General features: G+C 49.6%; 1 protein-coding gene across 1 annotated transcript; it reads left to right on the top strand.

Annotated features, from left to right (window-relative positions):
* Positions 1–708: 708 nt before the first annotated feature.
* LOC104512028 (chromosome unknown open reading frame, human C9orf171) lies at positions 709–24,402 on the top strand. The gene is made up of 6 exons (XM_010154853.1): positions 709–847; positions 1,391–1,616; positions 14,132–14,234; positions 14,695–14,700; positions 15,804–15,899; positions 24,334–24,402. Exons 1-6 carry the CDS (start codon positions 709–711, stop codon positions 24,400–24,402), a joined length of 639 nt encoding a protein of 212 aa, XP_010153155.1.
* The last annotated feature ends 2,066 nt before the right edge of the window (positions 24,403–26,468 follow it).

Genomic DNA, 26,468 nt, shown 5'->3' with positions numbered 1-26,468 from the left:
TGTGGGGCTCTGGCCCCTTCCCTCCTCCGCTGCCTCCCTTTCAAGCAGCAATAAGGTTCCAAGACACACACATCCTGCAGTGACTTCACCATGGAGATGGGAGGGCAGAGACAAAGGGGTGAGGGGAGGTCAGTTAATCCCACAGACACCACCAGGCTGGGACACACATGGGCTGGGGAAGAGTTAATTTTAAAACTAAATAGAAATGAGGTTATTGAGCTCAAGTTCTCTTTTCTGTGCTATAAACCCCAGGCTCTGCTCCCCCTTACCCTCCCCCTGCAACATGCCTTGCACCTTGATTATTCCCAGGCAGGAGTGGTGAAGTGACTGCGCTTGGGGAAGTTTACACCACTTCTCTAGGGGGCTGCAAAACTTGGAAATTAAATGGTTCAAAGGAACACCTCAGCTGGGCATCCCAGCCAAAGGAGAAATTACCCAAACAGGGAGACTTCAATTCCATATATATACTGAGTCAGAATCCCTATTTCCAGCAAGGCTGTGTCCCTTTGTAACTCAGGAAAAAATAGCGTGAAATTCAGCACCCCTTAGGCTTTGGCTCTGGTGAAGTTCTCCTTTTCACTGTCACGCTCGCTTGTGTCCAGCCAGTGGGATTTTAACCTGTGCCAAGTGGAGCCAGAGCCACTCCTGGTACTCATGGCTGCGTTCTGTTTCAAATTTTTATTTTCAGGGGTTTTAGCTTATCAGGAAATGTCATTACACTTCTCCTTTAACTTCACTCTTCTGCAGGCAGAACTGGGGAAGCCCCAGAGAAACTGCTACACCCTGCCAGGCTTGGATTTTTCCTACGGGCTGTACATCCACAGGACAGATGGAGGAGTCCCTGAAGGTATGACAACACCACCAAAATACAGACCTGCAAGCAGGTCCTAATGCTAACAGGGACCCTCCTCTCTTCACAGTGCTCTTCAATACGCACCAGGTTGGAGGTGAAGAGCTCCCAACATTCTCATTAGTATCACCCAAATTGCTCGGGGAATAGCAAAGCTTCTCTGTCGTACTGGAAACTTTTACAGGATCACACTGAGCCCAAGCAGAGAGGGATACAGCACCTGCAAAGGGCAATGCACGTGGCCACTTTCGTAACTTTGTTAGAGCTCCAGTTTTGTGCTCTCAGGGACAATTCCCCTGTGAAACCAGACTTGCTGAGCAAGCCAGGGTGGAGGGTGAGCAGACATCCAATGCGGGTGGGCGACATCCCCATAGGAAATGCAGTGGGATAGGATATGAAGTTCACTCCACAGTGAAGCCATGGCAAAATGCACAAGCCACGTGCATAGTGCACAGACATCAGCCTGGCTTCCCAAAGAGCTATTACCCAAGACGCCTCATCTGTTTTCTCTTTGTCTCTCGTGTTTCCTTCCACCGCCAGCAATAGGCCACTGGAACACAGTAAAGCCCCGGACTGCGTTAGTTCAGAAGATGCCCCGAGACTTCATCACCATGAATCGCGGTGCTCTGAAGGCCGGTTATACCACAGCCCCTGAATTTCGTTTGTACTACAAGGCCAAGGACATTCGTTGCAAAGATGAACGCAGCTGCTTCAAGAGATGTCCTCCTAAAGTACCTGCAGACTTCACTTACGGCATCAGAACACGGTAAGGGGGAAGGCTTGGGGCCCTTCTCGGAATGAGATTATCCCTTCCTACCCTCACATCTCCATCTCCCCCACATCTCAGCAAGCACAGTCCCCAAAACAGAAGTGTCCTGAACCTGAATATGCTGCAGCTGAGTCACAGAATCACTTCCATGTCTCATTCCACTTGTGTCAGGTAAACAACTGCCTAAAACTAATCACACACCACAACACATCCCCATTCCACCTGTGGCACTAAAGGCTTAGAACCTGTTAAAATTATGTTCAATGCCAATCCTTTAACTTACAGGAACATGAAGAGTTGTAAGCCAGAATAATGGCTTCCCAAGGTCAGAAAAATCAGAGCAACCGCATTTCTACCTGTTTTCACTGGTTGAAATACTCTGGTGCAGTTAAGGATGAGTTTAAGTTGTTTATCCCACTCTCTCCCACTTGTTAGCTCATCGCCCTGCATTGGGCAGAAACTGGTAGTACAGCAGGACAGAGGCAAAGCAGCTGTTCACTGCTCCCTTCTGTTTTGTGGGGCTCTCTCCCAAGGGGTGAAAGGGAGCTGCTGCTCCGCCAGCAACCCCTCTAAAAGAGCAGAAGCTGACCTGCTCATCCCTTGCAATGCAGCGGGATATTTAAGGTTTCACGCAGAGTTACATCTTTTGCATCAGTGTCTTCCAAAAGATTTTTCACACGGCATCCAGCACACGTGAAGTTCAAACAGGTATAGCATTTAGAAATGACCCATTCAACGTTCCCTTCGTGTACCAGCTCCCAACTGCCTGCTGTGCTGCTTTCTCGTGAGGGACTGTGCAACAGGAGTCTGCAGGGAACACCACTGGCACCTTAGGCTGCCCTCTAGGTCCTTCCACTGCCTGTCCTCCATGGGAACACGAGGGAGGCTGGAGAACACGGCAGCCCAAAAGGTCAGCGTAATTCCAGCACAAACAAGCTCTCAAAGCCTCTGAAAAAGGCTCTGAAGCAGCCTTGCTGCTGCTGGAGCACGGAGGGTTTTCTTGCTCTGTGCAGGTCTGGACCAGACATTAGGTTTCATTTTCAGAGCCAGATAATAATCACTACCAGAAAAATAACAGCTACAAATTCTAGAGAAAAGACATGATGAACAGCACCGTGTATTTTACATGATAGTAAATGGGCTTTGCATATGCAAATTGAATGGATTTTAAAATGGTATTTAATGACAATTTTCGTAGCAGACATTAACATTAATTGCATCAAAATGAAAATGTAGCATTAGCTTGCTGTTAGCTGCAAATGCCCCAGCTATAAAGCTTTATCTTTATCAGTATCAGCCCTCATCGACGTGACAGGGCTGCTCTGCAAATTGCAGGCAAAAGGGCTTTTATGCTGCAAAAGTATCCCCCAATGTAGACAAAAATCAACATCAATTTTGCTTTATTTCTTCATAAACGGAGGTTAAATGGCTGCCTGTAAGAAGTCTAGGCACGTTTCAAAAGTTTTAAGGAAAATCTGCAGACCCCACAACCGCAGAGTAGTGGGAAAGGGCTTTTAATTTAAAGTTATTATTGTACAACTTGCCTGCTCCTTAATAGCTACCTTTTATACAGACTGATTGTATTTATCCCTTTACTTTAAAAGCATGTTATAGACAAAATCAAATTACTGGGATTACCCAGGATTTGTAACGGCCATTTCAGTAAAAGTGGGAATTTAGCACACTTTTCCGTGACTGGCAAGTTAAAAACAGCATCTTTATTGAGCACTCCCCAGCCCAAGGCTGGGCCTGGTCACAGCTGACCAGGTTCAGCAAGACCTGCCCTGTTGGAGATGCCTTGGTTGTTGATGGATTTAAGTTGCTCCTGCTTTTGGACTCTACACCCTGTGCAATTACATTCTCAGTGCTGCTGATGGAGAAGGCACTCGCAACTAAGATACGCGCTTGTCTGGGGGCAGAGAGTGGTGGCATATGGTCTTTTTCCAGGACTCCAAGCACTTGCTTGCCTTGAGAAATGGCCACATTGACACACAGCTCTGGTGCACTGAAGTTTTTCAGTGAGAACAGAGCCCGCGTGCCATCCCATCGCCCAAGGCACAGCACAGACAGTACGGCTGGGAAGGACAGGGAGCAAAGGTGCCTTACCCATGGCGCTGGAAGTTGCTGCAGCCACCATCTGATGATGGCAATGCTCTGGGACAATCCCCAGAGCACCAACACAAACCCTCCCACCCTGCATCCCCAGCCTTGCTGCAGCTCTTCTGTGCAGCTGGAACTGCAGCCAGTGCCAGCATGCAGCCTCAGGGCCAGACTGCCTCCCTAGGACCAGCAGCACGGGGTTATAAACCCAAAGAACTCCGCACGGGAATGCGTTTGTGGGCCTTCTCGAGCCCTGGCAAAGTGTCTTCAGCCCCTTGGCAGGCCCCGGGCTGTACTGCCAGAGGCTGCTGTCTCCTAAAGGCACCAAGGTCAGGCATTCAGCCCAGGCTCACAAGTATGAGCTCTCCTGGATCATCCCAAACAGAAATGAACACAAATGCTGTGGTTGCTGTTAGTGCCTTATTAATCACCCGCTGGCCCTGCTGCTTGCTCTAGCACGACAGATCGCTTATGCCTCTGCTTTCCGCTCATGGTGGATGCGCGCTGCACAGAGCGTTTCACAAGGCAGCATCAGACACTGGAGTGAGTGTTCTGGAGCTTTGAGGCTGCTTTCCTTTCCTGGGATATTTACCTTCAAAGGTCACCCATACTCCTCTATTAATTCCCCATGGGCATCTTCCAGGGGAGAGAAGCAGCTCTGCTTTTTTGCTGATTCCCCCCGTTGTCTCCCTCCCTTTTCCCAGAGAAGTGTTTGCTACGAATCATGTGGCCAGCTTTGTTGTGAGAGTCATAAAAAGGACATTTTTCATATCTCCTTTTTCCTGCTCTCGCTCCCTTCTCTCCCTCAGTGTCAGACAGAGATTTATTCCCTCCCTGATGCCTGTGGCACTCAGAGCTGGGAGGGGTCAAGGGAAACACTGATGGGGCGATAATAGATAATACAGTGTTTCCCCAGGGTCTTGTCCAGCTCCATAGCTGATCCATCAGCAGGCAGTGCTTGTGCCAAGGTCAGTGGTAACGAGGATGTGGTAGGGTCCCAGCCTCTCCCATGGGGCATCCTCCAGTCAGGCTCCCCCCATTCACGCTCCAGCTTCTGATCTCTACAAGAGCTGCCTTGTGCAAGCCACGATTTGCAGGAGGGCACGTGTCCACGGAGCGCAGGCGTTGGGGTAACAACCAAGGTACACTGCATGCATGCTCAGCTACCCCTGCCCCAGCCCTCAGCCCCACCACAAGCAGGTCTGCAGGTTTTCTCCCAAAGAAAATGCCCATCATTATCAATCCCTCACCTCCAGGAGCTAAACCCATCCTATCCACGTGCTCTGTGCGTGACACAGAGCTCTGATGTGCGCAGATTAAGGTGGCTGTCCTCCTGGACCCAAGTCCTAAGTCCTTTCATTTAGAATAGCCTCACAACACAGTGCTACTAGCAGGTGTATTCAGCCCCCATAATCTGTGTAATGACCTTGTTTTACAAGGGGGAGGATGCAGGGCACTGAGCAGGCTGGGCTTTGATCATACTGGAGATCTGAAGACACAGAAGGTCTGTGAAGACCTCCAGGATCTTCACTGGTGCCAATACAGCTTGATATTCAGGGTGTATATGGAAATGCCAATAGATCTCCAGAGCCACACTTATCCTCCTAACCACCTTTTCTGGTGGAAGGTCACTGTGCACTGAAGTTAGCAAACATCAAACGGTCATTTTTGGAACTAGAAGTATGCGCGAAGCTACGGATGCTGTCTACAGCTAGATTTCTGATTTGCACAAGGTCACACGAGGAGTTTGAAGCCAAAACACATCAGCACACAGTTGGTACCCCAAGCACAAGTTTTCTCCTCAGGAGCTAGCAGTGCAGAGTACATCCTCAGTATGAACACACTGCCCAGCGTTTCCAAGGCTGCTTTTGGAGAAAAGATTTGCCTCTTAGTAGTGCAAGTTCTGTAATTCTGCATACTACATCCCAGAGCATATTCCTGGACACAGGGACATCACAGGCATGCCATGCTCTACCATCCTACACCTGTACCTCCTTCAAACCCTGCATGGCCATAACCCTGCCTCCAACAGGCTGCCATCCACTTGGCAGTTGGCCTGTAGGTTGGGCTGACCTTGGGTGTGCTGGCAGGATTTCACTGGCACTCTGTCATCCCCATGTCTCCTGCCAGGTCCCCCCTACTGTCTGCCTTTGCTTCAAATGTCCCTTTCCTGAATTTTACATCCTATTTTCCTTCTAACTTCATCTCCTCCTAACATTCCCTAAAACTGGTCTTAATCCTTTGGCAGCTGTTTTCACCATGTTCCTGCAAACTCACCTCTCTAAAGCATTTGGTCACTGCAGCCTCTCTTCTTCAACTTGTTACAATTGGCCAAGGGCATCCGTTATCAGTACCTCCTCTTTTCTTTCTATCCTTTGCAATTGTCCTAATGCCCCGTTGACAATTGTCTCCCTGGCCTTTAGCAGCTCAGCCGTTGCCTTGGCTATCCCTGCAGCTTCCTGCCTTAACTGACTGCTCTGTCCTTAGCTTTCACCTTCCCAAGAAGAGAGGTTTCAATGCTTCTACTTGGCAAGTGGCCTTTCTACCCAAATTGTCCTTGATGTTTGCACACAGCCAGAAGAAAGATTAGAAAGCTGCCCAAGAAGTGCTTAGATATTTCCAGCATCTCTGTGGCACAGAGTGCACCGGCAGGTTCATTTTGGAGACACTTAAAGAGCATTTCAGGTCATTAATATATGGCCCTGGGGAAAAAGCTAATCTAGCTACAGACCAACTGCAAAGATATGTCAAAGAAACAATACTGAAGAGCAGAGGGTGTTCCTGGAAAGAACCCACCAGGAAAAGCTGGGCAGGCAAGAAAGATGTCAGTAAGTAAGCTCACATCTGATCCACGACCACTGGAGGCCAAGCAAGCAAAGAGAGTGTAAAGCCACAAAAATCCAAAAGATTAGAGCAAACAAAAGTTTTAGGGAAAAAAAATAATATCTAAGTGCTGACAAAACAAATTATAAAAATGTAGCAGTGACTGGAACCACTGTCAGGCTGAAGCTACCAGAAAAACACAACCCAGTTAAGAAATACGGGACTCTTCTCGTCAGTTCAGATAATTGCGTATCCCATCCAGCTCCACTGTGAAAGGCACTTCGTGCCTTTGCCACCATTCTCACGTTGCTAAGATAAGAACTTCTATTTCAAGAATCATTTTCTTCCACTGGAGACATTCCAGGCCGACTATCCACTCGCATCACTGCGTGTACATGAGCTACCACTGAGCTCCCAGCCGCTTCCGCCTGGATCCTGCTGCCTTCCGCCCAGGAAGCTGCAGCATCTGCTTGGGCAAACCACCTGTTACCCCCTTCAAGAAACCCTGAGTGCAGTGAGAAGGCACCAGTTCCCCTTCAGTGGGGTTATTTACTGCAATCATAATGGTTTCTGACTATTTCAGGCTCCTGGATTAAGAGGAAATAAACAGCCAAGTCATGGTTTGGCATAAGGTTCAGGTCCTGCACATCAGCCATGGAGCTGGGAAAAGAAGATCTAGAGAAAAGAGATTTATCTCCCTTATTATCAACTGCATGACACTGAACAGGAAAGTACTTTACTCTCCCACACAGACCAGTTGTTGTCCATGGGTTTATCTCCATTCGTTACAGCTGGCTGAAAAATGTCCACCAAAACTTTCACCATCTAAAACTATTTCTTGCCACAAGTGGACTTTTCCCCTTGCAAACTTTTGCTTTTGCAGTCTGTGCAATGAAAACCGGGGCCGGAGGAAATAACCACAGACCCCTCTTTGCGAAAGCAAAGCTTTTCAGGCCACATTGACATCTTTTCCTTTCAAACATGGTCATGTTCCCACCCAGCCAGAGACTGAAGCACGAGATGGAGGTCAAGGGGAAGACCTTGCTCTTTGATTTGTTTTGCTCAGTGTTGTAGGGGGTTTTTTTCTTGGTGTTTGGGTTTTTTTGGTTTTTTACTCATCAGGATGTTTTGCATTTGTTGATGGCTGCAAGACTGAACACTGTTCATTCTCAGCCGTGGGTTGAGACCTCGGGGACAAATAGCTCTGCCCCATAATCGCGTCCCGCCTGAGTTTCTCACAGCAGATTTCCCATCAGGAGACAAATGTGCTGAAGGCAAGTCTAAATCTTCAATTAAATCAGCCAAAGGGTATCCCATTCCCAAAAACTCAATGCTAATGCACAAATTCCAGCTTGTGAAGACAGTGATTTAATGGGCAGGAGCTGACTTGGTATCTTCCCTGCAAGACGTGTTTCCATGTGTGCATTTAGGACCGTTCCAAGTATACATCTCACTCTGGGCCTGGGAGGAAATAGTAAAGCAAATTGGTGCTCTTGTAACCGTGTGTACTCCTAAGTACAGCTATGAGCATCTGATAAATCTTTTAAAGTGCGTGTTTACAATGGATTTTATTCTTTTTACTGTTACACACATACGAGCCCTCTGAGCAAAATAACGGATCCTCTGACACTTAGAAGAAACCCCTGCCTTATTGGCTGCCCACAGCGAAATAATTTATATTGTCATTTCCTCATCCAAATTACAAGGATTGTAAAGAAGCTTCAGAAATTCAGAGTAATCGGTGCTTCAACAGCACAGATCCCGCAGCCGCCACGTGGGTGGAAGACCTGCTATTTCAACTGAGAGCTTTGCCAGCCCAAAGACTGCTAAAAAAAAAAAAATTGGTCCCCAAGTGTTTTCTACCAATTTTTCTCTTGTTTTCATCAGTGTTTAATGGAAAGTGAGGACAAGTGGAGATCATTCAAAAATGATCTTTCAGGCCTCTCCATGGGTTTATTGCCAGGACCTGTTTAGAGGACCATAAAGCTGTAAGGGGCCTATAACTTCCCCATATAGCCCACAAGCTGCTTAGGAAAATGAAGAGCTTTACATTCGCACCCTGCTTGTTTCGCCATCTCTCCCTCTCCGTTCAAACACATCCGCGTGTGCGGGGACTGCCAGAGCCGCTAATTGAATTCACTCCTGTGAAAGCGTTAACAAATTGTAAGTGACCTTTTATACAAATTTCAAAGTCAAGAATTTACCACTAACTGCACATCCCTCTCCTGCCATTCACTGTTATGCAAAACCCACAAACAATTAAAAGAAATAACGAAGAGCCCAGCGGCCCTCTTTCCTAATTAGCTGCAGGAGGCAATGCTTGGGAGTGTGGCTAAGTGCTTCAATTACCTCGGCCCTCCTCGCTGCCCTTGTTAGAAGAGACAGGTCCACTGGCCAAAGGGGAACAATTAAGGCAAGGCAGAGCCAGGCAGTTTGCAGGGGGATGCCGGGCCGTGCCGGCTCTCGCACAAGGGCCCGCGCTGGAATCTTGGGCTACACAGAGACAAATTAATGGTAGATAGATTGCTAGCTCCAGCCCATCAGTAACGAGGGAGGAAAGGAGACAGTATAGCAGTACAAGGGAGCTGTAATCAGAGTTTTCCTGTGCTATCAGCCCCCTTGCAGGGCAGAGGGACCTGAACATTCATGCCTTGCTGCTGCCTGCACTGTCGGTACCCCAAGGTACCAAGCAGCATCACAGACCCCGGACTGGGCTCCATTTGCTGAGGGTAATGTGTGCTGGCTGCAGCAGGGAGTCCCACGCTCCAGAGGTGCCAGAGACCAAACGTTCCCAATGGGAAACCAACCTGAGCTGATGGGAGAGCTGGGTGGGCTGACACGGCCACAAGCCAGGGGAAGATCTCTGTATGGCCACTACTGCCTCAGGACAAATCCTTCCCTCATGAAGTACACAAGAAAGGGGAGTGCAAAGGTAATGCCCCCTGCAGCGGTCTCCTGTGTGGGCTGAAGACCCCAGAGACAGATCCTGGCTGTGCAGCAAAAGGACACCCACAAGGATTAAACCCCCAAAACTCATTAACCTTTCAAAGAACGGTCAAAGTTACAGGGTAGGCAGTGGTGTTGCAGAGTTTTGATATCACAACTACAGACCAACGCAATTCTATGATTTATCTGCTGCAGGAGCACCCATGCAGGCCAGGTCCTGCTGGCACTACGCTGCCGTTGAAGTCAGAGCAGCGGTGTTGGTGCAGCCCGAGCAGCTGCCCAGCTGCCAGGGGGTCGATGCCCCCGCACATGCCCTCTGCTCCCCACCAGACCCCATCCTCAGCAGCAGCAGCCATCGGCACTGGCTGGAGAACTACCCAGAAAATCCAAGGGCTGAAGTTTGCACTAAAATATTTACAAGCCCCTGTGCTTTGGAGTTATACAAGAAAAAAAAGCAATCAAGTCAAGCTTTTACCCTTCTACAACCCAAGCTGGCAATCAATTGATTGCCCCTTTTTAGCTGGTATAAACCCCCTTCCTGAGCAAAGACCTTTGTACGCCCTTTTGTCAAGTACCTTCTTTTCAGTTGATATACAAACCTTTGAAAACAAGTTTGAGGGGAGACTGACAACCTTGAAACCTCCGGAGCAGCATGGCACTGACGGGTGCCACTCCTGGAGCCGAGCATTATAGATAGATTTTAATTTCATTTTAACAAAATAGCTGTCTCCAGTAGAAGAAGCATCAAGAGCTAAATGAGGACCCATCTTGAGCTGAATCACGTTGAACAGACCTCGGCACTGTCATTGATTTTCTGGGAAGAAAAAAAACGCCTCTGGCTACTAAACCAAATTAGTAGTCACTGATGACCAATTATTTTGCCCCACTGTGAACGGAGAGGCGTACTAAAATTCCAGTTTGTCAGACCCAAGGCTCTCTTCTCAAACACCTTTCAACAAGCATGTACCAAAAGTCCCTCAGATGGTTCTGACGCCTTCCTGTTTTCGGCAACTTCTCCTTCTCCAAAGTTTTAATGAGCTGCTGCTCTGAGGATGCCCTGCCAGAAAGGGAGCCCTTCCCAGCTCAGTAGAGCACTATTTAGCATGGCACAAATCACAGCTGTCAGAATTTATACACACATACACAAAAAAAGTGTCAGCCTAATGTTTGCAAATTATAATTACCATTTCTCTTGCATGTCCCTGGTGCCTTCATTTTAGATAAATCCCAGCTCTGAGGTATCAGCTGCAAAGCACTAAAGGCTCATATTGAATAGAATAGATTTAACTAGTTTGTAGCTCATTTAAGGCCTACACTGTTTTATTTTAATACTGTTAATACTTTATTATACTTTTTAACATTATTTTCACAGTAAAATAGCCTATTAGGAGGCTGCAGCTTCTTTTCCAGGAGATTTCTGGCAGACTAACATACCACATTGTATAACCAACTTAGCAGGCACTTGTCATTTCAGTTGAAAATAGGTCTGTACCCTGACTCTTGAAAGTAAATTAGACAGAGAGTCTATTAAAGAGACAGGAGCTGTTTCAGGGATAATAGTTTTGAAAACGTGCACAGATAAATTTTAAAATATTTAGTAAGTGTCAACATTAGAAGTGGCTCCAACTATTTGACTATAAAAGGAAGCAGCAAATTTTTTTTTTCCACAATTATAAATAATTTGTTACATCCTATCAGAACTTCTTTCCCTTTCTGTGGCAGGGTGCTTGTGCCAAAACAAGGAGATCTAAGTTATTCTGAAGGGGATTGTATTTTATTCCTCAATAAGTGTTTTCAGCGGATGCTTCCCCTGCTCTCCCCACAGCATCCGCAGACAGTAACAGCACAATCCTCCCAGTTCAGAGGAGTGACATCTGGGCAGGGTGACAGAAGGCAACAGAGCACACGAGCTGTTCATTCCTGTCCTTAAGTAACACTAAGGTGAGAGGATGTTTTCCCAAAGGCCAGCTGCAAATGAGAAATATTGTCACACTGCCACACAGCACCAATATTGGGGCCAAAATTCCTCATCCACTCCAACGAGGTCAGCGTTTGACCTGCATCGAAAAGGCTGCCTCACTGAAATTTCTCTGCTCACCTTAGTCAAAGTCATGTTACCTGATATCCCCTGCTCTTCCCCGCTTTCTCAGTATTTCTCTCAAAGGAGGCAGGAAAACCCAGACGAAGCCCCTCGTCCTACAGCCCCACCAGAGCTTACGTGTGTAACGAAGCATACAAGTCATTCCCACTGATTTCAAAGAGGCAGTTCACGCATGTATCATTCCAGGCATGATTCTATATTTTGCTGGATCAGGACTTAAATGCGATTAATCACACTGCAGGGAAGGATCTCTGAAGAGCATCAACCCAAATGTGTCCTTTCAGGCATTTACTTACAAGCCAGCTGTGGACTAATCAGTCACCAACTGGCTGGTCCACTGGAGATGATAAAAGTCACCTCCAGAGAGATGTGAAAACACATTCAGCTACCACAAAAATCAATAATCAAACACTACACACAAAGGCTCAAGGCTTTCCTGCGTCCCTCCCTGCTATTCCCAAACTCCTGCCTTGGAGAGCAAAGGCACAGGCCAAGGAAACGAGCCCGTGTGCAAGGCTCACCATGCGTTTGTGCCAGGAATACCAAAATTTACACCATGCAATGAGACTGGAGACCCACATGGACAATAAGACACTTGACCACATGTTTGCCACATCTTTTATCCTTTGGAAAAGATTCTGTCCAGCTCTGATCAGCATGAAACGCCAAACTGGAAGGGAAGGAGAGGAGACAAGAGGGGACAACGAAGGGTAAATGTTGGTGTGCCCTTTGGCACCGGGTGTCTCCAGATAACGGTCTGGAGGAGCACAGCTGATTTGTAAGCAAAGCCTTGAAAAGCCCTGCAGCATGTGATCTGTGAAACAGGTCTGCAGAAGGATGTCTCCTCTGATATGAATGCCCCCTTGGGATGGCTATTGCTGGATTGCACATCTCGTATCATTAGAAAACACAACCATAGATTAGGCTGTTTTGAAGCATGTGGTGTGCAATAATTAAGTAATAAAAGTCACCACAGGGGTGAAGGAACAAGAAACGGAAGAGTTACTATTTGCATACTCGCTGCTGGTGCCCTCCATGATCATCAAAGATTCTCTGGACTGCTAAAAGCTGGCTGCACCAATTGTGGACCCGCTTCTGCCAAAAGCAAAGCACCATCTCACTCGGTGGCACAAGGGCTCTCTCTGCAGAAAACCACCTTCTGGTGGACTTGGTGGCCACATCGCAGCCCAGCAGTTAGCCCAAGTCCCCAGCTCCTTGCAGTTGGTCCAGACAGGCAGGGAAAGCACTGCCTCTGTTACGGGGCTGCAGCTGAAGGCACCGAGAGCTACAGGTGGGAGCAGAGCTGGGGGTGATGGCTCCACAGTCATCAGCACATGGGAAACATCCCTCCCCAGAAAGGTGTGCGTGGACAAGGACTATTAAAACTAGTGGTTGAGGTCCTCCACCACCTTCAAGTGTTTTCTTCCAGGGAAAAGAAGAGCAACAGGACCACAGCAATAAGTGATAGGCTGTTCTCAAGGCTAGAAGCCTGCTGCTGCCACTGCCGGTTCTGCCTCCCACGGTGGCTGATGAAGTGCCCTCACTTGCAAGGAGCAAGGCTCAACAGCTTCAGGCTGCAGCTCTGCCCCAAGATGGTCAGGTTAATGCCAGCTCACAGCAGCTGAACAGACACTGGCCAACAAGCAACTGCCTTTTATTTTTACTATTTTTCTAGAACCATGGCCATCTGCAGCTCCTCTCTGCTGTCTCCTCCTGGCCAGGATGGTCCCTGGTACCCTGTTTCAAGGTGCAAATACATCTGGTCTGTGCAGCTGAGGCACTGGAGCAGGGCTCAGCATTCCGGCTCCCCTTTCTGCTGCAGACACCTGACCATCTGCATTGAGTCCTGTTTTATCCCCATTTGGATTGCTCAGGACAGCACTTACTCCTCTCACTCAATCCATCACTGAATCTGTTTGTGGCTTTTTGGTAAGCCACAGTAATGGTGTTTTAATAGCCAAAGCAGTATTATTTTAGCAAAACACACTTTGCACCCAGTAGTTCTTCCCAGGAGCTGCCATGGCTGCTTCAGTCTGGAGGGGACCCAGCCAGAGCTGCGCCTCTGAGCTCCAGGGTGGCCATGCGAAAGCCCAGCTCCCTGCTGCCGGACACTGCCCCATTCAGCGCCCTCATTACCCACCACTGGGGACCTGCTGGGAAACGCTCTTCTGGAGCCACAGCACGGCCCAAGGTTGAGCTGCAGTCTGTGATGCTCCTTGGTCCTCCCCCAGCACACCAGGCTTGAACAGAGCTGGTCGTAGGGGCCAAGAGAAGGTGGCGCCAAGAGAAATTGTGCCTGTTCTGGGGAATGCCCTAGCAGAGTCCTGCCACAGGTTGTCACGGGTGCATTCATGCTGCGGTGCATTAACTGCAAATTAAGGTGGGGTTGAGAATTTCTTGAGGAAGCCAAAGCCTTGCCCAGGGCGAGGGTTTATTCACGTTCTCAGTTGCACTTTACAGGAGCAGAGATGTGAATCGGCATGGGGAGATAAAGAGGGATTAACCCTGGAGACTATGATGTTGTCTTTTCAATGTTTTCCAGGTCTTGCACTCCCTTTTTTGACCTCCTCCAACACAAATACAGAGAGCTGTGGATGGAGCAGCAGAGAGCCCTGACAGTAGCCCAGCGAGAGGAAAAGAAAAAGGTGATAATACTCCAGCAGTGCTTCCCCTTGCTGTGCACAGCACTGCTACCTGGCATAACCCCCCCCTGTCCTACACCACTGTGGATGGGCTTCTTCCAGCCATGGGGAGGGCTCTCAGCTGGGAAAACATCCTCCCGGACTACTAGAGGGCTGGTGAAGTCTAACAGAGATGAGCTGCTTCCCAGCCAGGATGGACCTGGCTTCAGTCAGGACATGTCCTGTGGGGTGATGCTGTGGGAGTGAACACCAAATACACAGATCACAGTGTGTGTACGTGAAAGTGTTCTAGAGACAAAAAGAGGGTTTTTTTTAAAAGTATTTTTGTATCTGAAGATACACACAGGAGCTGAGCAAGGGCAGCAGTGCTTTGGCCAAGGCCTTTCAAAGGCTTAGTCACCTGTCCCACAGAGAAACCTCTCTCGTTACCATCAAGCATCTGTCTGCATCAATATGCTTCTAGTCACAGGCTGCCCAGCTAAACTCCCGGTATGAATTAAAGTGAAGGCTCTGGTTCTTCTTGCATTGACACAATAGTAAAACACCCTGCTGTAACAAAGAAGTTTCAAATTATCATTGGTATTTATGTCACCCTCGTGCCAGGAGCCCTGCAGACTGTCCTTTGGACAGCATCAGCTCTGCTCAGGTTACCTGTGACAGTAGACAAAAACAACGCAACAGCCAACAAAATGTTCAAAGGCCCAGCACGAGCCCTGATCCTGGTACGGTGTGGTTGATGCCAGCACCCACCGCAGTTGTTAGCGCACAACACTGTGCTGTTAAACACACCAGTGTTGTAATAACATTTAAAAGCAGCCAATGACTGGTTTATTGGTTAATGGCTCAAAGAAGAGTCAAGCTAATATGGTAATGACCAATTTCAATGGGCTTACTGCCATCACAAACTGTGCTTTATTGTTGAAATGCAAGAATACAGTGTTCTTAATTAGCAGCTACTTTATGAATACACAAGCCTGGGATGTTGCAAAGTGCATCCCTACCTTATCTATTAATGACTGATGGTTTTAATCACTAAGTTCCCTCCATCAAGTTCCCAAAGCCCGCAGCCACAAATTACTGAGTTAAGCAACACAAACCAACATTCTAGATCACAGAGCAGATTCCCCGGGGTTTCACACAGCAGCCAAAACACTCACCAGGTACCTGCACCAGCTTGGGCTGGGACTAGCAAGCACTGCAAGCTGCGATTAATCAGGAAAGCAGCACACACCAGACAACCAGAAAACCCCTGCAAGGTGGGAGTGGTAGAACTGACTTCCAGCTTGCGGTGAGCCACTGCTCTAGCTCAGAGCGCAGGGCTTCCCACAGCCAGCGGTCAACTCACTGGGATGCTGGAGAACGCAGACACGGAGAGCTGCTCATGCTTTTCTCATTACTGCGTTTGGTGTCAGTATTAGCTGCGTGGACAGGAAAAAATTCCCAGATCAGGCACTTGTGATCATCAGTCCAAAATGACTTTTAGTGTTGTTCATCCCAGTGTCATTATTTTGCATGACACCATCCTGATGTATACAGCTGTTTCAACCCATTCTTCTTCACCTTTGGTTATAGAAAGGCAAAGTGTGTGAAACTCGGACCACATTCCTGCGAAAGCACCCACCACGTGCAAAGGAGGAGTCCTTCTGGCACCTGCCCCGCTTTGAGAAGGTACAGAGCGCTTGGCTGGACTCGGGGACACCACCTAACCCCAGTAACACCCTTAGCAGGCAATGAAAGGAGACACAGGGCTCTTACCTCGGAGTTTCCCAAGACCCAGACCCTAAAATGGTCCCGCACTGATGTGTTCAACCATCAGCTCCTTTTGACTTCAGAGATATTTTTTGCAGCCATAAACCCTGGAAAGGAGGCAGCACTCACCCTGGCCATTAAGGGCTTAATGATTTATTTTTTAACTTGTGTGCGCTTTCATGAGCTTCACGAAATGAGAAGCATCTTTTTATACCTCCCTGTTAGTACTGGGGAGGCCCTTGTTCTCTGTTGGTATTCCAGCCCTACTCAAGCAGGACAGTCAAACCCACTTCTTGGTAGCCTGCCATCTTATCAGCTCCCACCATAACTAATTCAAACCACACCAGATGTTTCAAGCAGCATTTTCACCCCAAGAATTAGAGCTTTCCAGAAAGCCTGCACTCTTGATACCTCTCTAAACTACCTGATTGACAATGTTCACCCTGAGACTGAGCAAAGGGTCTAGCCAGGTTACAGATGTGCATGACACATCCTTTAATTGATCCAAATAAGAGCCAAGGTGAGGATTTCTTGTTCTAGCAATGGGACCTAAACATCTCCCTGAATTCATCTGTGCAACCTGCCTGCTCTGGGGTACTTGTTTGAATTCCATTAGCTTTGTTTGTGGTGTAAATTACAGGGAAACTTCAAGTGAAGAGCTAGGGGGCATTTTAGGAGGTAAGGGAAAAAAAAATCTGGGCAAGGGTGATGGAAAGGAGACACCAGAAAGTCTGAAAGCACTGAAACCCTGCAGGGAGTTTACACGGCCAAAATCATATCTGGCATTGATAGATACCACTGCAAAGAGTCTCTCAGCCCCTCACCCCGGCCCTTGTTCTTAGGGAGTTACAGTTTTTTGCCACACTGTTGATTTTTAACCACGGTTTAAAACAAAGAAGCCTTGTGACTTCCTGAAGCTAATTTACTGGTACAAGTTGGGGAGATTCAACTAAGAAATGCGTTTTGCACCACCTTGATATATTCCTCTTATGTCCTGTCTAAGACTGTCCGATTAGCATATGTCAGTAATCATTTATCCCCACTGCCTGTCAGCACAGAGCTGCTGCTGCAGCTAGTGTCAGGGAAGGAACATGACCGATCGCTGTTAAACAGATTGTGTAAGTCACACGAGATACTGGGGCAAGCCTCCTCTTTAGAGCTCCTCTCACCCCAGACCTTTCCATCACTATTCATTTTTCAGCCTGTGTTTTTCTTCACACTTTGCCTTTTGTTTCATCCGTGACTGTGGTTGGGTTCCTCCCGCAGTCACAGCTCTCAACCTTTTCTTCTCCTCTTTTTTCCTCTTCTCTTCCCTTCCTTCCCAGGAGGGGCATCCAGGGGAAGAGGGACAGCTCATTTTGCACAGCCTCTGCTGACTTTGTCCTCCTCCTTCCTCATTACATTGACCTGGAAGGTGTGCCTTTCCCCAGCTGCAGATCAGAGAGGCATAGCCCATGTCAGAACTTGGATCAGGAAATTTGTTGCTCAGTTGAGTTCCAGTGCATAGTTTCCTCCATGGAAAAATAAGTTCTTAAGACATCCATAAGCATTTACTCAATTAAGAGCAATAACAACCCAGACAAAGTTGATGGTTCCCCCAAAGTCACTTGGTAGCCTCCAAACTGTGCTTTAAGGGTCCTTTAGACCCATAAAATTCAATGAGGAGGACTTTATGTTCATCCTGACCCCTTAGAGATCTGCAGAATCTGGGTGTGGATGTCACTGCGGGCTCTTAAACTGGACTGTCCATTCATTCCCTGCAAGACTGACTTCTAGTACCACGCTAGAGCTTGGGGAGGACATGGAGGAGAAGGAAACAAAGGAGCTTTGCCCTCCCCACTAATTGCCTCTGCTTGCTCCCTGCATTGCTAGGGCCGCATGACATTACATAGTCATTCAGTCAGCAAAGTATAGACAAATTGACTATATTTTCATTTGGATTTAGGTTTCAGCCCCACTGCTTTAGAATAATGGCCCACGCTATTAAGGTAACTGGGTGATTTACCCGGCTCTCCCACACCGGGTGATCACTCCTGCGCCACGTCTCGCTCCAGAGGACCGACCTGGCATGTGGTCTCCTGGGCCCTCCAGATCACTGAGGCAAACAGGTCACAGGGAGCCAGCCATGTCCTGATGGGCAGTTCATTAGGGAAACTTGCTGAATTGGAGGGTTTTTTTTGAAAAAAAAACCACCAAACAGAAGTTAACCCCTTACTTGCCTCAGCAAGATGCTTTTACTGCCCTCCTCTTCCTCAGTCACCTCCCAGGACAAACAGCCTCTGCCTTGCTCTGCCTACAGTGACACGATTCCCGGGCTCAGGCTTTGCCAACATGGCTGAGACCGTGCACCGAGACGTCATTTGTTCATAGATCTGGAGCTACATTCCCTGGGTACTGTACCTCAGGCACCCGGCACAGAGATAAACACCCCAGCCCCCCGAGTTCACGGGCTGTGTCCCACCCCTGTGTCACTCATCGCTGGCACCATGCTGGCCCAGGCAGAGCGGCAGCCTGGGTCAACCCAACTCAGGAAAGGCTGTTGCTGCCGAAACTTTGCATCCCCACAGCCCTGCCCGCGCCAGCCCAGGGTGAGGCTCCGGCTACCTCCATCTGAACATCCGAGAGTCACAATCCCGGCCAGTAAGGCAACTCTGGCCACTCTGCAACAGATTTCCAGGGCTCTGCCGAGACAATCCAGGAGGATGTTGGGAGCGACACCTCTCGCAGCAGCAATGCAGGACAGAACTCACGCGTGTGCCGGAATAGCTGTGCACACCACGTGTCACGGACACACACCGTGTTTTTTCCTTCGCTCGTTAGAGAATTCCAGCTTGCAGAGACATGGAAGGTGGCTTTCCAGGGAGAATAGTCTTGTTTACTTGACCAAACAGGGAGAGGGAAGAATATGCAGCAACTTTGGACAACACTTTTGTCAACATGTGCTGCTTTTCCAAGCAGATGAAACAAGCTGCACTCGATGCGCGATATGAATAAGCGATAAGCAATTGACGAGCAAGTGTTCGGGTACCTTGGCAAAAGACTTAATTTGCAACCTGGCACAAAATCAAAGGCTCTGTCAACAGCTGAGCGGCTCTCCCACATATGCCTTGCACTACCTGGGAAAGCTCTGTCAGGTAAATTTCCACTGAAAGTAATTAGAGGAATCCCCACTGTATAAACTTTGCAGCAAAATTCTGGGCTCCAGAATTTGATTCTCACCAGGGATCTGATATCTGCTCACAGCCTGATCCCTCATCAGAATTAACAGTTGAGGTTTAACGCATACACACAAAAATGTTCCACATTTCTTTTTAATGCCTTACCTCCGTTTTTGTCTGAAGAGCTGAACTGACAAACACAGCTCATGTTACCTCACAAGCGTTGTCTTGTCAGAAAAGCCACAGACTCTGCTTCAATAACGGGCTCGATGGGCACAGCGCGCGGCGGGCCGGCTGTCGGCTACGCGTGTACCCTCCCGCGCGTGAGGACAAGACTTCACGGAGTGAGAGGGTTAGAAAACTTGTCTCCCGGGCCCTAGCTAGTGCAAAAAGAATCAGTGCCACCTGATGGCTGTTTGATGGCCCAAGTGACACAAATCAGCAGGGCCCAGCCCTCCAGTGACAAGCCAAAGCAGCAGCCCTGGCCTTCAGTGCTGACCTGCCTACAACAGGCAGTGCAAAAAGAAAATACAACACCCTGCGGGGTTCCAAATCGGCAGCAGAGACCCAGCCCCCCGAGCAGAATCCCTCACACCTCCCTGGGACCGCAGCAGAAATGTCACCCCCGCCACCACAGCTGCTCCGTGACCCAATGCAGGCTCCAGGCCTGTCACCATCACTTCGTTTTCTTGCAGATTCTGCAGCTTTTGTTGTTCTGCCTAACAGCTGAAACTTCCAGCAATGCAATGGCTCAGATCAGAGTGAAGCATTTCCACGGTCCAGCCTTTCCCAGTGTCCCTCTGCGTGTGCCATGGGCACTCAACCCCTCCATCACACCCGAATGCTGCCCCTCTGCCGTGCTCGGCCCTTCCCCAAAGACATGGTAACCCACCGTCCCGCTGCCGTTTTCACGGCTCTCCGACCTCTCCTGACGGACACAAGGGAATGCCACCACTCCCTGTGCAGCCTTACACCCTGCACCGTGTCCGGGCAGGTTCTGCCTAATTCCAAACCCTGGTGTCCAAAGAGAGCCCAAGGAACTGTGGGCAACCAGCGCCCATTGCTGCTGCAGAGTCACCAGTGCAGGAACAGATTTGGGGGGTCTGCAGCAGGCGAAGACCACACCGCTGCTACCTGCTGTTTGCACAGATCCACAGAATCGCCTGCTAAGTGGACTTGGGGTTTCATTCAGGACCTACTCTGCCTTCTGCAGAGATACTGCTCACCAACAGACAACTTAGTTTTACTTCAAACTCATGCCTGGCATGGAAAGGGTCAGGATTCAAATCTCAAACACACGAGGTCAGAGGGAAAGCTGCCAGCTCTGGTCTGACCCCAGGACATCTGCCAAGGGGGCCACACACTGAGTTACAGCTCCAGTGGGTTAATTCTCCTTTACTCACACGATTGCCCACACCAAGTGACCACTCGATGCCAGCAGACATCTGTGGCCTTCATTTTCAGCAAGCTAAAAAACATCCCAGTTCTCGTGGTGGGGCATTAAATACAGCAGCCAAAAATTGCCGAGCACTTTTTGAAACCTTCCAGGGCTTGAAGAAAATAAGACCCCTTAGCCCAGACTCACTTGTCCTGCGTTTCCCTACGTTCTTGGAATTAGAAAGGTGGGGAGAGAAAAATATTAACCCCATTCGTTAAACCAGTTAAGCACGCTAGTTGCAGGAAAAGCCGCAGTATTTGTAACCCTAATAACCCAACACACCCCTCCGAGCGCGGCTCATCGGGGACAGAGTAACGTCTGTTTTAAAAATACCTGCCTCTAACTTGTCATGGCATTTGTTGACAACCCTATTGAAAGCCGCTCTCAACGCGGCTGTGAAGGATCTTTCAGCACCTCTTTCTCTTTCCCAGACAGTTTTTGAAAGGGAGGGGAGAGGGGAAAAAAAAAAAAAAAGCCATCAATACAGGGGGAAAAAGGCATCAGCAGCCAACATCGGCTGATGAAGCGCCTCACCTGGGCCCCCAGCGCACCGCCTCCAATTAAATCAAAATGGTTTGTTTTTAATGGTCTTTTACACTGACAAGTGGGCTATCATTCCAGGCCTAGAGAGCTGTCAGGGAGCCGAGGCAAATCCTCCGTTGATAATGCCCAATGCTTCCAATTAGGAGCCGAGGCCGCTCCTGGCGCACTAACGATTCCCCAGCCTCCCCCAAGGCCCCTTCGGCGCTGGCTGTTTCGTCTTCCCTCTTCCTCCGCCACAAATTACTGACACAAAACGGAGGCGCCCCGGTGCCTCCTCACCACGCCGGGCCCCGGCCCTGTTGGATTTAATGAGGCGATGGAAGTTTTTGCGGATCTTTCGCTAAATTCTTTTCTTGTTTGACAGCTGCTTGAGTGTTGACCTTATAAAAGATTTAGTGTTTCTCATTATTTTCTGTCAAGCTTTACAAGTGATAGCTTCACGGAAATCATTTGCATCTCGATGCGCGAGCGCGCGTGGTTTTTGTCTGTGCGGGGACGCTCGGCCCGGCGCGCGGCAGTGTCTATACCCTACCCCTCCCCGTACTGTGTATTTTATTCCCTCCTCCCCCCTGAAAAATCTACAAACATGGGACTGGTTTGTCTTGTTTTGGGAGGAAAAGAAAAAAGGAGGGGACTTAAAAGGCCCAGGATTTGTGAGTCGTGTAAATGAGCGAGGTTTTGGAAAAAGAATAGAGATTGGTTTCCTGTAAAGGGAGCTCAGGGAAGTGTTTTGTCACCCACTAAATGGATGATGGAAAAACTAAGCTGAGTCTAGGGGTGGCTTTGGTGTTGAAGTGAAAAATCGTGGAGGGCTGGGAAGCTGAGCCAGGCAGGTGCTGGGAGAGGAGCGGGTACAACCACATCACCCTGTGGATCCTCCCAGAGCAGGAGAGCCTGGTGCTGCTCGTGGCTTGCTTCAGCCCTTTTCACGGGTTCATTCTCAACACCTCCCACAAGACATCACATTCAATCCAGCTACATCAGTTGAAGTTTCCCTCCTCTCTGTGCAACTGAGGTACCGTTCCCCCCAGCTCACCTTTCTGACCACCAAGAGGCGCTGACCGTGCCCAGCAGCCACGGCGCACACCCCAGCACCCACAGAACCCCCGTCTCCGGGGCATGTTTCTGCTGCCATCAGGGGAGCTCTGCCTTCCCCGCACCAGCTTCTCACATGTGATTTTGGTCCTCCTCACAGACCTGCTTCTGCTGGCCACATGCACGTGGTTGTGCTGTTTGACAAGTGCTCGTTTACAGCCCTTTGACTTCAAACATTATCGTGAGAAACCCAAATAAATATGTGTTTGGGGGTTATTTTCAAGTTCTAGGAGGGAAAAGGTTTTTATTGCCCCTCCAATTCTTTGAAGCAAGTATTTCAGCATCCCAACTGCAAATGTCCTGCAGGTTTTAATTTGTCCATAACAAGCGCAATGAACAGCAGCAAAACACCGCTTCTTATCAGCGGCCAAAACCCACTGCAGCTCCACCATCCTGCAAAGACAGACATTAAGTGTGTGTCTACAAACTATCTTCCTGTCCTGCTACAGCCAATGCTCCAAATCCAGGATTCAGACGGAATCCTGTGGTAACAGCCCATAACCACATCAGAGCAATGGTCAAGACCATCAGCTGTCTCCAGGGGAAGTACCTCTGGGTTCATCATTTAAAATATGAATTAGAAGAATCAGAGATGAGGATTCATCACTGGCATTGAATTCTCAACACCAGTCTCTGTCATAATAAGACCTTTGACCCAAGGACACCCTTATCTTGACTCTAATTACTGGCCTGGGACTAATCCATACTTCTCAACTGTCCCTCGTTATGAGAGGGTTTCTCATTTTTTAAAATAGCACTTGTCCCCTGTCCCACACCTGGTGCTTCCCTCTTATGCATGCGAGGGCAGAAGCTGGCATCCCTCACAACTTTGTCAAGGGCTCTGCTGATTTTAATTACTGCCAGTTGTCACTCTGTGAGACACATCACCTGGGATCTTTGTACCCAGACTGGGGTGAACAAACTGCTGCTTCAACCCAATCCCAAGCAGAAACTTCCCCCAGCACCGGTGGGCAGGAGGAAAGGCAGAGGCACATCCGAGTGAAGCTGCTCAGCTGTCCTGACCTGCAGGCACTGGATTTTTCTAATGACCCCAGCTCCGAGGGAAACACTCCTGCTTCCTTAACACCACCTTGGAGTCGGCCCAGCTGAGCTTTGCCCACCCCAGCTCCCAGGGGCTGCCCACCCACCTCAGCAGCCCCTGGTTCTGCCTCTCCCACCTTTCCCTCCCCCAGAGGCTTCATGGCACTGCTGCTACTTGTGAGAAAGCAAAAGCATCCAGAAACAACCGTCTGAAGTTAGGCACTCGAATGCATATTTAAGTACCTGAACGCCTTTCCTCCAGAGAGGGGGAATAGCTAAATACGCTTTGTTTGCCTTGATTAATGAGATCACTAGCAAGCTTCCCAGGGCAAAGACTGCTGTGGATTTTTACATATGCAAAACCTGACATCCAGCCAGCCTGAGCAGGGTGGGGGGAGCGAGAGGCAGCTCTACACACCCACACAAGGCAGATCTATGGCACATGGAATTGTGCCAGGGCAGGGAAAGCCCGTGGCCCCCCTCCCAGTAAACTCATTCCATACACGGAGACGCTCGCACACCTCAGTAACTCTGCACCTACTGTACAGGTTTGCCGCACACAGCCGTCTGAGCCCCCGGAGGGCCCTGGGACCTGTCTCCCCCCGTGAATTCCCCTTTGTCCACTTGCTACAGGCATTTGTTCACCCCCTCCCCACCTCAAAGAGGCTGCTCCTGTGTTTGCTGGGCAGGTGGTGCGGAAGGCCCTGACCACACAGAGGTGTCCCTGGGAGCTCCGAGCCCATCCCGGCGCTCTCAGCGAGGCACACAAGCCCACCCTGTGTTGTGAAAACAAGCCGTGCCTATTTTGGGGTGTGTGCCAGCATCTGAGAGTGTCAGACAACCAACGCACCATAGTGAGACTACAGGATCTTGTGACTAGAAAGCAAAACAAGAATCTCCCAAAGCCAATGGGGGAACCAGCCCTCATTTTGAGCAGGTTGAGCGTTTAACTTCAGCTGGAGCAACATCTCCCGGACAGGCACAAACCCTGCACGCTCGTCCCTGTTGGTGCTACAACGCGTTTTCTTCGGCCGGCTGCTTGCTGTAACCAATCGTCTATCTGCTTCTGTCGTTATAGGTTGGGCCTCATCTCAGTACTTTTCCAGCCTGTGACGCTCGTAAGGCGCCGTTCAGTGCCTCCCATTGAGAAGTGCCTGCGAGACGCCGTCCCCACGCAGCGAGGACGGCAGCCCTCAGACCCAGCCACAGACCATGGGATTTCTCTTGGGTTTTAGAGTTGTGCTAATGTAGATAAAGCCAAATAAATCATAAGTAGGAGAGCAATGATTGTGTCTCAGCCCGTTTTTTACTTCGTGTCAGACACACAGCACCTTACTCAGCCTGCTCGCCGCAACTCTCATCGTGCTCAAGGTAACAACACCCACACCAGGAACAGGGCAGCGTTCACACCAGCACAGCCCCAGCAGGAAAGCAGAACACTCCCCACTGTCTGTTCCAAACAAACCTACCAAATGCAACCATATCCCAGTCGATATCAAGTCTGCAATATCTCATAATCCGTCAGTCCTTTTCATTTCACTGCCGAGCTTCCATCACTGCCTGCCTCAGCAGAGCCCTCCCCTGTGCCAAGGCATCCAAACACCTGCTTTAAGCACTCTGCGAAGCTGCAGCCTCATCACAGAGCGATGCCTTCACCTGGGGATAGCCCCAGCCAGTTCCACCCACCCCCAGCAGCTGCCGGTGCTGCTGCCCCAGGGCTGAGCCCCTCACAGCAGTTGCTGAGGAAGCTCAAAACTCCACCAGCACCAACCCAACTTCCCAGCACCCAAACCCCAGCCTGGTCACCAGCGGGTGACAGCAGAGGCTGAGAGAGGTGCCAACACATTTAAAACCCATCTCCACCCAACAGGGACTTTCACCTTAAGTACATACCACTTGGTAATAACTGACTGCTTTCACAGCACAACAATGACTTGCTCCCACACAGTCTGCTTCTCACACCTACTGTCGCATCTCAGATGGCAGCAAGTAAGGTTTAAGTCCAATGTTAGCCCACTGTGTTCATCCCCTTGGCACTGGGAGAGCTCGAGTCTGTTCACTCCAGGGTAGCCCAGGATCCCCAGGTCCATGGTCCAAGGGGACGAGGTCTGCCACCCATGCAGCCCCCGCTGCATCCCCAGCTCAGGAAGGGGCCAATAACAAGCACTGCAGGAGGGGGTGGATGTGCCCAGCATGGCTTTGCCCCACACACCTCAGCACTGGGGCTAGCCCAGCCCTCCTGCACCTCCCCACTAGCAGCCAAGGGACACCAAGAAACCACGCTGAGCCCAGGGCTTGTGCCCCACCAGACATCCAGCCAAACTTTTAAAAGAGCAAAGTCCTTCATAACGTTAAACCGTGCTGCTCCAGACAAAGCAAACCAAAGGAAGCTGCTGGGGCAGCTTTTCTTACCTCTCCCAGGACAGGGAAAGCTCCCCACTGCCACCTCCGGCATCCAGCAGCCCCTCCTTAGGGACAGCTTGTGCCTCAACCTGCCCTTTATATAAGAAAGGAGCTGTAGTAAACTCCACCCTGCCCACACCTGAGCCGAGGGAGGAAAGAAATCACCTGCTCCAACAGGAAAAACCCTGGAATGCAGTTCCCTCTTTTTAGTACAGATCTCTAAATAAAACCCATCTAAAATAACCAGGAAGGTAACGGTAGGGTTTGCCACGCTGGCAGGGGTGGGTTATAACTAGAGACCTTTCCCACCTCCTCAGGGGGGGGGAAAGTCAGGTCTTGAATGGCTTGTCCTGCTCAAAAGGACATTCATGAGCATGTGGGAAACCCAGACGAGGTTTGCCCGGCTGCCTGGCAGCAGCCACCTTCGGCTCTCGGTCCAGCTGCAGTATCTGCGCCTGCCAGCGGCAACTGCTGAGGTCTATGGGGCCTGCACAGGGGTGGAAAAATCTCCATTGAGTCCTGTGGGGCTGGAAGAGAGCTGGAAACCAACCTGGTGTGAGCCAAGCCCACACAGACCCCCTGATACAGCCCAAGAACCCACCAAAGAGACCAGAAACCCAAAAAGCAACAAAGTCAAAGCACGTTCAGGGGGAGACACCACTCCGTGGGGCTTGTAGCCAAGAGACCTGCCCCACTGCACCCCGAAACCCTGGGCAGAGTCATGCTCCAAAGGGCTGAGCCTTACAGCCGGGATGGGCTGGCCGGTGGGAGCGTGGGCACCCACCCCCCGCTCCATGGGCACCCACTCCC

This window comes from Eurypyga helias, unplaced genomic scaffold (genome assembly GCF_000690775.1).
Source record: "Eurypyga helias isolate BGI_N326 unplaced genomic scaffold, ASM69077v1 scaffold16977, whole genome shotgun sequence".
Lineage (NCBI taxonomy): Eukaryota > Metazoa > Chordata > Aves > Eurypygiformes > Eurypygidae > Eurypyga > Eurypyga helias.
The sequence above is the reverse complement of the archived record's forward strand: the minus strand, read 5'-3'. Positions and strand labels throughout refer to the sequence as shown.

Excerpts from the sequence above, each read along its gene's own strand:
- LOC104512028 (XM_010154853.1), top strand. The coding sequence starts at position 709 with ATGTCATTACACTTCTCCTTTAACTTCACTCTTCTGCAGGCAGAACTG. Across the intron at positions 1,617-14,131 it reads ACTTACGGCATCAGAACACG|GTCTTGCACTCCCTTTTTTG; the intron begins GTAAGGGGGAAG and ends AATGTTTTCCAG. Across the intron at positions 15,900-24,333 it reads ACCTGCCCCGCTTTGAGAAG|GTTGGGCCTCATCTCAGTAC; the intron begins GTACAGAGCGCT and ends CTGTCGTTATAG.